This window comes from Erythrolamprus reginae, chromosome 3 (genome assembly GCF_031021105.1).
Source record: "Erythrolamprus reginae isolate rEryReg1 chromosome 3, rEryReg1.hap1, whole genome shotgun sequence".
Classification (NCBI taxonomy): Eukaryota; Metazoa; Chordata; class Lepidosauria; order Squamata; family Dipsadidae; genus Erythrolamprus; species Erythrolamprus reginae.
In genome coordinates, this window is record NC_091952.1 from 8497621 (window position 1) to 8508525 (window position 10905).

Genomic DNA, 10905 nt, shown 5'->3' on the forward strand with positions numbered 1-10905 from the left:
GTGGTCTGACCAGGGCTTTATAGAGTGGTATTAATACCTCCCTAGTCTTGGAGTGTATCCCCCTGTTGATGCAGTTTAGGATAGTGTTGGCTTTTTTAGCCGCTGCTGCGCATTGTTGGCTCATATTTAGTTGGTTATCCACCAAGACTCGGAGATCCCTTTCACACTCAGTTGAGGTGAGTGTGGTTTAGATGTAGTCCTTTCAGATATCAAATTTGTGGCAGTTTCTCATGCGTTTTGTCCCAACAAAAATGTCAAGGGGTGTTGCTGGTCTGAGATTAGCTTTTTGGGAAGAGAAGTGAACATATGCTTTTATATAAAATCCATTTAGCTGGTCCCCCTGTATCTTCTACGTGCATCGAGAATGAAGAAAGCAAAAATTAGAAAAACACCAAATATATTTGATTATACGCATAACTACTGCGACCAGGTTAATTTATGCCCAATATTGGAAGAAGGAAATAATTCCTCAGGAGGGAGAGATCATAGAAAAAGTCATATTCTGCGCAGAAATGGATAAACTAACATTGGAAATCAAAAATAAGGAAGAATTGGACTTTTATAAATGTTGGGAAAGGTTCTATTTGTGGTTAGAGAAAAAAGGGAAAAACTGTGGTTAAAATAAGATCAGAAAAAACATGCATTTGACAAAACTATTGCCTGGTATTAGAATATATTGTTAATATTAAGATGTATAATTTAAGATGTGTATTCTTTTTCAAAACTGGCATATGCAAATAATTTAATAGAGCTATAATGGAATGTTACCATAGTTGGAACCGTTTTTTCTATAGGATATGCTGCAAATACGTCCAAACACTGTTTGTTTGTTTTCTTTGTTCTATGTTTTTTTTAATGTAGTTGTATTGATTTATGTATTGTATAATGTCACATGTTTTTTTGCTCAATTTGAAAATTAAGGGGGACTAGGATAGATCTATTTTGGCCTTATTTTGGCCTCATCAGCTAGCCATACCCACTGGGACTTGAACCTGCAACCTTTGCCTTGTAAGGCAGAGAATTATCCTCTAGGCTACAATATCCAATCCCTTCAGCTCTGCACCAGGGAAGGCAAATAAGGAGCTGTGATGTTCCTTCAATACACCAAAGTGATTCGACACAAATACATGTAACCCTTCCCTGGTGCAGAGCGGAAGGGATTGGATTGTTGTGGTTCCGTCTGAGGCCCCTCAGGGAACGGCTGATCTTCTGTCGGTTTCCAGCTCAGAGGGAGAGGATGAGGAACAGGAGGTGCAGGCAGACGAGGAGGAGGAATCCCAGGCTGAAGAAGAGGGAGGACAGCCAGAGTCCCCCCAGAGGGAGCTCTCCCCAGCAAGCAGCCTGGATTCCTTAGAGGAAAATGCACAAGCCATAATTGATCTGCAACAGAGAAGAGCTACACAGCGAAGGGACCAATTGGCTAGGTACTTTCAGCATTAAAGAGGCAACAGCTGGGTTTGGGTGTGGTGCTCTTTGGAAAGGCTAAAAGGCAGACCCACCCTTCCTGGCTTGTGGAGTTTTATCTTTGAGAGTCTTGGGACCTGGCTGTGAACTTTGGCGTCTTGGAATCCTGGTTTGTGCCTTTGACTACTGAAACCTTGGGGTGGGTGTGCCAGCAAGAAGCTTGCTGTATTGTCTGGACATCAGGACTCTGCTGTAAAGTCTTATAGCCTGTCTGTTGGGAAGAACAGGTTTTCCTCTGTGTTTATTTTTTCCAGCTATAAAGTACTTTTGCTTTTACCAGAGTGTCTGGCTGTTTTTTCCAGTTGGTGTTGAGGTCTGGGGGAACCCAGACAGAACAGGATACTGTAGCCTAGAGGGATAATTCTCTGCCTTACAAGGCAAAGGTTGCAGGTTCAAGTCCCAGTGGGTATATATATAAAAGAGAATGAAGAACGCTAAGATGACAGCTAGGGGCATTTATGAGTTTTTCAAAAGTTGTCAAATTCTTCTTCTTGCCTTAGATTGCAACACAAGGGGTCAATTAAGGGCTCTCTCTCAGCAGTTCAGAAGCAAAAGGTCATCCAACTTCAGCTATCCAGAAGAAAATCCACTCAAGGCCACCTTAGCAGAACCAAGGTACTGTATAGTTTTCACTTCTTCTTCTTCTTACATTTCTGTAGCTAAGATTTAATGGCTCTTTTTAAAAGCTCAGACTCTGTATACCTTTTGCACAATCAATGCATTTCTGGGTTTATTTATAGAAAGGTTAAGGCAATTTCGGCTTCACTGTATGTGGGGACTTCAACTCCCAGAATTCCCCAGTCAGATGAAGAAGCTAGTTGAGAAACATCGGACTAAGACTGACCGATATAGTTTGAAAAATTCCACATGACTGCAGTATGGTCTAGTGCAGCGGTCCCCAAACTACGGCCCGTGGGCCGCATGTGGCCCACTGAGGCATTTATCCGGCCCGTGGGTGAGTGACAGGAGCACATCTAATTTTCCATGAATAAAATGCGGTATTTTGTTAGTAACTAATATCAATCATCAAAAAAGTTGCAAAAGGTTTTTTTTCTAATTTTGTCATCCAGTTACATTCATTTTCTTTTAATTAAATTCCCTCCTCAGAAAAGTACACCAATTATATTTCTAACTTATTAACCATTATGCCAAAGTGCTTCCTTCTTTCTTTATACATTTTTCTATAAGCCAAGAAAACCTTTTATAGCCAATCAGATGTTAACAAAAGAAAATTAAAAACAAAACATAAACATATATGAATTTCAGACTTCTTCCCCCCCTTCTAAATAGTACATTCCCATTTTGTTTTTTACTTTAAAATAAGGTATGTGCAGTTTGCATAGGGATTTGTTCATAGGGGTTTTTTTATCGTCCAGCCCTCCAACAGTCTGAGGAAAAGTGAACTGGCCCCCTGTGTAAAAAGTTTGGGGACCCCTGGTCTAGTGGTTATTGCTTTAGCAGCTAAGGAACCCGGCTAGTAAACAGGAGACTGTGGGTTATAGTCCCACCTTAGAAAAGGAAAGCCAGTTGGATGACTTTGAGAGAATTTTATTTATTTATTTATTGGATTTGTATGCCGCCCCTCTCCGCAGACTCGGGGCAGCTAACAACAATGATAAAAACAGCATGTAGCAATCCAATTAATAAAACAACTAAAAACCCTTATAATAAAACTAAACAAGTGGAAGTGATGTGCCAGTGTCTGGAGGCTGTTGGGGCCTGGATGGGTGTCAACAGACTCAAACTCAACCCTGATAAGACGGAGTGGCTGTGGGTTTTGCCTCCCAAGGACAATCCCACCTGTCCGTCCATCACCCTGGGGGGGGAATTATTGACCCCCTCGGAGAGGGTCTGCAACTTGGGCGTCCTCCTCGATCCACAGCTCACATTAGAGAGCCATCTTTCAGCTGTGGCGAGGGGGGCGTTTGCCCAGGTTCGCCTGGTGCACCAGTTGCAGCCCTATTTGGACTGGGAGTCACTGCTCACAGTCACTCATGCCCTCATCACCTCGAGGCTCGACTACTGTAACGCTCTCTACATGGGGCTATCTTTGAAAAGTGTTCGGAAACTTCAGATCGTGCAGAATGCAGCTGCGAGAGCAGTCATGGGCTTTCCTAAATATGCCCATGTTACACCAACACTCCGCAGTCTGCATTGGTTGCCGATCAATTTCCGGTCACAATTCAAAGTGTTGGTTATGACCTTTAAAGCCCTTCATGGCATCGGACCAGAATATCTCCGAGACCACCTTCTGCCGCACGAATCCCAGTGACCGATTAGGTCCCACAGAGTGAGCCTTCTCCGGGTCCCGTCAACTAAACAATGTCGGTTGGCGGGACCCAGGGGAAGAGCCTTCTCTGTGGCGGCCCCGACTCTCTGGAACCAGCTCCCCCCAGAGATTAGAACTGCCCCTACCCTCCTTGCTTTTCGTAAACTCCTTAAAACCCAACTTTGTCATCAGGCATGGGGGAACTGAGATATTTCCCCCGGGCCTATACAATTTATGTATGGTATGCGTGTATGTATGTCTGCTTAATAATGGGATTTTTAAAAATATTTTAAATTGTAAATTATTAGATTTGTCATGAACTGTTTTATTGTGTTGTGAGCCGCCCCGAGTCTATGGAGAGGGGCGGCATACAAATCTAATAAAAAATAAATAAATAAATAAAATAAATAAACAAATAAATAAATAAATAAAACATACACACAAACATACCATGCATAACTTGTAACGGCCTAGGGGGAAGGAATATCTTAACTCCCCCATGCCCGGTGGCATAAATGAGTCTTGAGTAGTTTACGAAAGACAGGGAGGGTGGGGGCAGTTCTAATCTCCGGTGGGGAGTTGGTTCCAGAGGGTCGGGGCTGCCACAGAGAAGGCTCTTCCCCTGGGGCCTGCCAAACGACATTGTTTAGTCAACGGGACCCGGAGAAGGCCAACTCTGTGGGACCTTATCGGTCGCTGGGAGGTGATGAGGTGATGAGGAGGTGATGAGGGCATGAGCGATTGTGAGCAATGACTCCCTGTCCAAAGGTTGGGTTACGAGAGAATCCTTCTCTCTCAACCCAACCCACGTCATAGGCTGTTCTTTTTGTGGGGAAAATAGAACGAGGAAGCAGCATTATGAATGTTTGGCTGCCTTGAGCTATTTATAAAAATAAGAAAAGTGGGCAGAATAGGTATAGAATAGAATTATTGACCACGTGTGATTAGGCACACAAGGGATAAAAATAAAAAAATAAGGTTATAATTTCATAAGAACATAAGAAGAGCCATGCTGAATCAGGAAAAAGCCCATCGAGTCCAGCATTCTGTGTCACACAGTGGCCCACCAATTGTCCTTGGGGATTTTGAGCAGAAAGAGAAGGCAAGACCCTCCCTTTCCCTTGACCCCCAACAAATGGCACTCAAGGGAATCCTGCCTGCCTCAACCAACATAGGGGCGGCACTTGGACATCTGTTTCAATTTCAAAGAGTGAGCATTTTCTTCAACCCTTTGCTTCCACCTAATAGTCGTTTGGTTGCCCTAAGCAGGATATCTCTCCTCTAGGTTTACCTGCAACTCCCAGGTAAATACTCTGTCACCCATGCACTTGAGCAAAGTTCTAGTCTTGCTTTTTATTCACTTCTTATTAGGGTTGAAGAATCACCTGTGAACCCAGAAGACCTCAGATCTTTAGTGAAGGAACTTGAACAAACTATTTTTTCTCTTCGGAAACAGGTACCTTGCTGATCTGCGTTATATCACCTTCTGCTTCAAAGTTCTTGACATTTGTTTGTTTGTTTGTTTGTTTGTTTGTTTGATTGTTTGATTGTTTGTTTGATTGATTGATTGATTGATTTTTATGCCGCCCTTCTCCTTAGACTCAGGGCGGCTTACAACATGTTAACAATATCACTTTTTAACAGCCGGCATATTGGCCCCCACAATCCAGGTCCTCATTTTACCCACCTCGGAAGGATGGAAGGCTGAGGCAACCTTGAGCCGGGGATGAGATTTGAACCGCTGACCTGCAGATCTAGCAGTCAGCTTTAGTGGCCGGCAGTACTGCACTCTACCCACTGCGCCAATCCGGCTCTGTTCGTAAGGGATATTTGTAAGGGATTCTTGTTGTTTCATCAGAGAAGGCTATCCAAAACTTCACAGGGAATTTGAGGTTTCTGTAAGCCGCCAAGAGTTGCTGTATCAAGAAGACGGGCAGCATATAAATTTAATACAAAATTATTGCATTTTAAATTATAAATCACCATTTATTATGAGTTGTATATTGATATGCCTGGCTCTGTGACCTTTATCATTTGGACTTAGCAAAAATCTTGCCAACGTTAACATAAACCATGTGGGGCTCTAATCATCAAATCAATTCTTCGGAGCATCTCTACTGCAGCCTTCCTCAATCTTATACCCTCTGCGTGTCTTAAACTGCACTTTCCCTCATGCTATCAAGGAGGCCATTGGGGCAACCAGGCAAGGGTTCCTTGTTACCGCCGATACCTGTGCGGATGTGCGTGCAGCTCTTGGTGACCAGCGTGCGCCTGCCCCTGTGTGAGATTTGGCATCTGTGCATGTGCAGGAAATGAAATCTCACGCGACAACGTTCTAACATGAGCAATTTCGCTGATTTTTGGTGGTTCTTTCCCTTCGACCCATGAGCGGAAACAAAGAAGTCAACAAAAATTGGTGGAACGTCTCACACATGAACATCCTCACGTTACATTGCATGTGCAGAAGTCAAATCTCATGCAGGCACCGACTTCCACCCACCGGTCAGCTGGAGATGTGCATGCAGCTCCATTTTCCCTACCGGAGCTCTAGAGTGGCCCATACTGGTAGGAACCCAATACTAGTGGCAACAGTCTAGCAAAGGGGTGTCCAACTCACGTCCTCATGTCTTTGTCACGTGACATATCACAACTTTTGTTAAACCAGGGGTGAGCGTGCCTAGCATGTGATGCATCCAGCTTGGGGGCTGGGAGTTTGACCCCTCCCCACCCCTGGTCTAGCATCTCTGAAAAACACTAAATTAAGAATCGGTGCCACATTCATTGCTTCCCACCTGGTATTAATCTATTAATGGCTGTCCTGATTCCCTTTGCTACCAGGTCAACGGCTTGGAAGGTCAACTGAGAAGTCACCAAAGAATCCTTGCTACCAAATATGGCAAGCGTCAAGAGAAGGGAGCAAAGGAGAAAAAAAGATGACCTCATTTAGGTGCTGCTTGAGCGAGAGGACAATCTGTGGGTGAAAGAAGGAAGGACGGGTTTACGGAATGTTTTCTGGAGCAGTGCAAAAGAGCATTGATGTCCATAGATGTCCATAGATGGGACGAGGGGTGACGCAGGGATCAAATGACTCAACTGATGCACATCTAACACCCAGTGGTGCGATGGACATCATCACTTCATTGATGACAGGACATCAGGATTCCTTTATCGCCATGTTGATGTCATTGTTTCTTGTAGAAGACACCAGTCCGTAAGAGTGCTACTTGGATTGTAAAACTGATTTCTGAGCAGCTGGTGTTTCCTAAGTCATGTACCTAGTTCTTTTTCTAAAAACAAACAAGCAAAAAAAGGATCTTGTATGGTATTAGTAGATCCTATGATGGTCTTTCTTCACCCTCAGCTTTGTTTGCAGGGGAAAAATAGGAAGATCAAGGTTCCCACAAGTAAATCACGATCCTTAATGACTTAATGAACATGTCCATGTGGTTTTCTCTGTCACAACGGAGGTCGTTTTCTCTGGCCTCTTGCAAAATTTTTATTTAGCTTCCCTATTTAGTTTGCAGATCTAGGATTTCTTCATGGTGTCATAGCAAAGTGTCCAAAATACACTGCTCAAAAAAATAAAGGAAACACTTAAACAACACAATATCAAACTTCTGTGAAATCAAACTGTCCACTTAGGCAGTGTTCTGTCTGGGTTCCCCCAGACCTCAACACCAACTGGAAAAACAGCCAGACACTATGGTAAAAGCCAAAAGTATTTTATAGCTGGAAAAAATAAGCACAAAGGAAAACCTGTCTTCACAACAGACAGGCTATAATACGTTACAGCAGGGTCCTGATGTCCAGTCAATACCACAAGCTTCTTGCTGGCACCCCCCCCCCCCAAGGTTTCAATAGTCCAAGGCACAAACCAGGATTGTAAGCCACCAAAGTTCACAGACAGGTCTCACGAATCTCCAAGATAAAACTCCACAAGCCAGGAAGAGTGGGTCCGCCTTTTATCCTTTCCCAAGAGCACCACACCCAAACCCAGCTGTGACCTCTAATGCTGGAAATACTTAGCCAATTGAGTCCGTCTCTGATTAGCTCTCCTTTGTCGCATATCTATGATGTCTTGAGCATTTTCCCCTAAGGAATCCAGGTTGCTTGCTGGGGAGAGCTCCCCCTGGTGGGACTCTGGCTGTTCTTCTTCTTCAGCCTGGGATTCCTCGTCAGTCTGCACCTCCTGTTCCTCAGCCTCTCCCTCTGAGCTGGAAACCGACAGAAGGTCAGCCATTCCCGGAGGGGTCCCAGACTGAACCACAACAGGCAGCAACACTATTTGACAATCAATTTCACATGGTGTTGTGCACATTCAACTTGGTACAGAACAAAGTATTCAATGAGAATATTTCATTCATTCAGATCTAGGATGTGTTACTTGAGTGTTCACTTTATTTTTCTGAGCAGTATATTATATATTTCCCTTTATTTTTTTGAGCCAAGAGCCTGCAAACAAACTTTTCTGTTAACAGATACTTAGGATTATTGAAAAAGAGAATTCACAGGAAACCATTTAAAGGTAGCTAAATTTATAAACTATTCATATGTAGCTTCAAATTACAAAGAATCCTCAGCTGAATTGTCTACAATCCACATAGGGTTTTTGATCATCTGTATCAATCTTGTAGATGTTCCATTTAAAATATCCCTTTCTTCTAAACTAGTTCAAATGTGTATTTTGTGGATAATTTTATAACCCTCCATGCATCTTCCTATTTCCCCCGCTTAAAATGTGTAGACTTCAATTCTCAAAATTCCACAGCAAGAAATCTTGCCGAGTTTGAAAAATACCATGTAGAGAGTTAGCTATCAACCCACCACACTTATCATTTTGTCCCTCCTTTTAAATGCTTCCATTTTCCACTCTAGTTTTTGAAATGTGGGGCTTGAAAAAGGAGGCACTATTCTAGGGGGTGATCACAGTAATTGGGAGGAAAAACACATGCTCCTATTCACTGGTGGGTCGGTACTGGTACAGCACGGTTCTACAAACAAGTAGCAGTAGTGGTGGGAGGCTCTACCCACCCACCCTGGACACTTGAGAATGTTTAGAAGCGCCACGCATGTACGCACACACACACACAAACCATTAACGATGGGATTTAGAACCCATCACTGCCCCTATTGCACTTATTTTCAGTTTATCTTGAGATCATCTCAAGCAGGGAATTTAATTTCTTCACAGCGTAAACTGCTCACAGTGTTTAATTGAACTCTTCCTCGAACTCTGGACAGCCTTTTTAATTCCTCTGCCACATTGCTCCTCAAAAAAGACGGGTTTGCATTGTGATCATGCAATACACAGTTGGTCCACAGATGGCTCTGGATCCAGCAGAATGTATTATTCTCCTTCACCAAACCAGCTGTGGTGAGATATGTTCCAGCCAAGATGGAAAGACTGAGATGCAAGTGGTTCATACACGAGGTATACAGTGTTCCCTCGATTTTCGCGGGTTCGAACTTCGCGAATAGCCTATACCACGGTTTTTCAAAAAATATTAATTAAAAAATACTTTGCAGTTTTTTTCCTATACTACGGTTTTTCCCACCCAATGACATCATATGTCATCACCAAACTAATATTTTTTGCAAATAAATGACAAAAAAAATAATAACTGTTAATAAATAATTATGTTTATAAATATCAGGATCACTAAGTGTCTTATTCAATGGTGAGTACCAGTAATAATAGTGAGTAAATGGTTGTTAAGGGAATGGGAAATGGTAATTTAGGGGTTTAAAGTCTTAAGGAATGGTTTGTGATACTGTCCATAGCCAAAAATGGTGTATTTACTTCCGCATCTCTACTTCGCGGAAATTCAACTTTCGCGGGCGGTCTCGGAACACATCCCCCGCGGAAATCGAGGGAACACTGTATATACAGAGCCAGGAAGAAAAGATAAAGGGATTGGTGCTTTTGAAGGTTGGCTTCAACATGAACCTCTATTACTGAAAGCAAAGACCGACTCTGGCCCACCTTGCATTTTTCGGGCTATAAGATGCACCTGACTATAAGACACACCTCAATTTTGAAGAGGAAAGCGAAACAAAAAAATTTGGCCAATGTGCAACCCATTTTGGGGCCTGTTTTCTGCCCATTTTCAATGTTTTTTCAGCTTGATTTTTCAGGTCCGGTTTTGCGGCTTTTGGGGGTCATGTTTGAGGTTTTCTTTGCCCTGATTTTGAGGCTTTCTCCAACCAGTTTTCAAAGCTTTTTTGGCTCATTTTCTGGGCCTTTTTCAGCCCATTTTGAGGCTTTTTCTGGCTCACTTTGAGGCTTTTTGTTCTGCTGGTTTTCTTTGGGGGGGAGGAAGGCAAATAGTCTGAAGAAGCATAAAAATAGGCTGGAAAAATGCTTGATAATGGGCCAAAGCAGCCTAGAAAATGGGCTCCCAAAATAGCCCCGAAAACAGAAACCCCCCCCCCAAAAAAATCCTCAAAAACGAGCTGAAAAAAGCCCCCAAAAATGGCCTAAGAAAAGACTTGGAAAAGGCTGGAAAAATGTCTGAAATCTTATAAACTGAAGTCTATAAGATGCACGGAGATTTCATCCCCTTTTGGGATAAAACAAGTGTTTCTTATAGTCTGAAAAATACGTCAATATATTAAACTACAGCACCATTGATCCACAATTAAATTTGCAATGATTATAGAAGAAAGTACAATTGAATATCGTTGCTCTCACATTCCTTGCACAATCTGCAAGATGTGGACTTTAAAAAAAAATGTGATTAGGCAAAACAATAATTTGTAATATAATTGAAATGAAACTATGAGGTGATACAGAACAGCAAAACTGTTAAACAAGCCATAAGAATAAAGGAGATAGTTCCTGTATTTAACAATAGTAAAAGAGTAAAAGTGAACCAATGTTAACTGTGGTTACTATTTACTGATTAGTTATGGAAAGAATAACAAAATGTTTCAGTTTATATACCCTGGAATATTTGAGTTGATATAGTCCTTGCTCACATTGAAACATACAATTTGAGATAGCAATGAAGTATAAGTATCCACAAACCTGCCTTTTGAGGTGTAATTAGGTTCAGTAATAAATATGTAAGGAGTTTCTTATACCTTAAGAAACCTCAGAGCATTTCATCCAAAGCTGAACTGACTTTGCTGGTTATTGAAACATATTAACAATGCTGCATCCATTTATTAGG

The 10905-nt window shown here is 42.3% G+C and overlaps 1 protein-coding gene across 2 annotated transcripts in view; it reads left to right on the forward strand.

Annotated features, from left to right (window-relative positions):
• LOC139163587 (peroxidasin homolog) overlaps nt 1-10905 on the forward strand; it is a 128936-nt gene that overhangs the window by 111013 nt on the left and 7018 nt on the right. Inside the window, exons 20-22 of one of the 2 annotated variants that reach the window (XM_070744445.1) lie at nt 1965-2079; nt 5105-5189; nt 6572-8240. In XM_070744445.1, coding sequence (XP_070600546.1) covers nt 1965-2079; nt 5105-5189; nt 6572-6670 — 299 coding nt within the window. In that variant the 3' untranslated portion in view covers nt 6671-8240. Of the gene's footprint in view, nt 1-1964; nt 2080-5104; nt 5190-6571; nt 8241-10905 lie in introns of those variants that run through there. The other variant, XM_070744446.1, reaches the window with a different exon arrangement.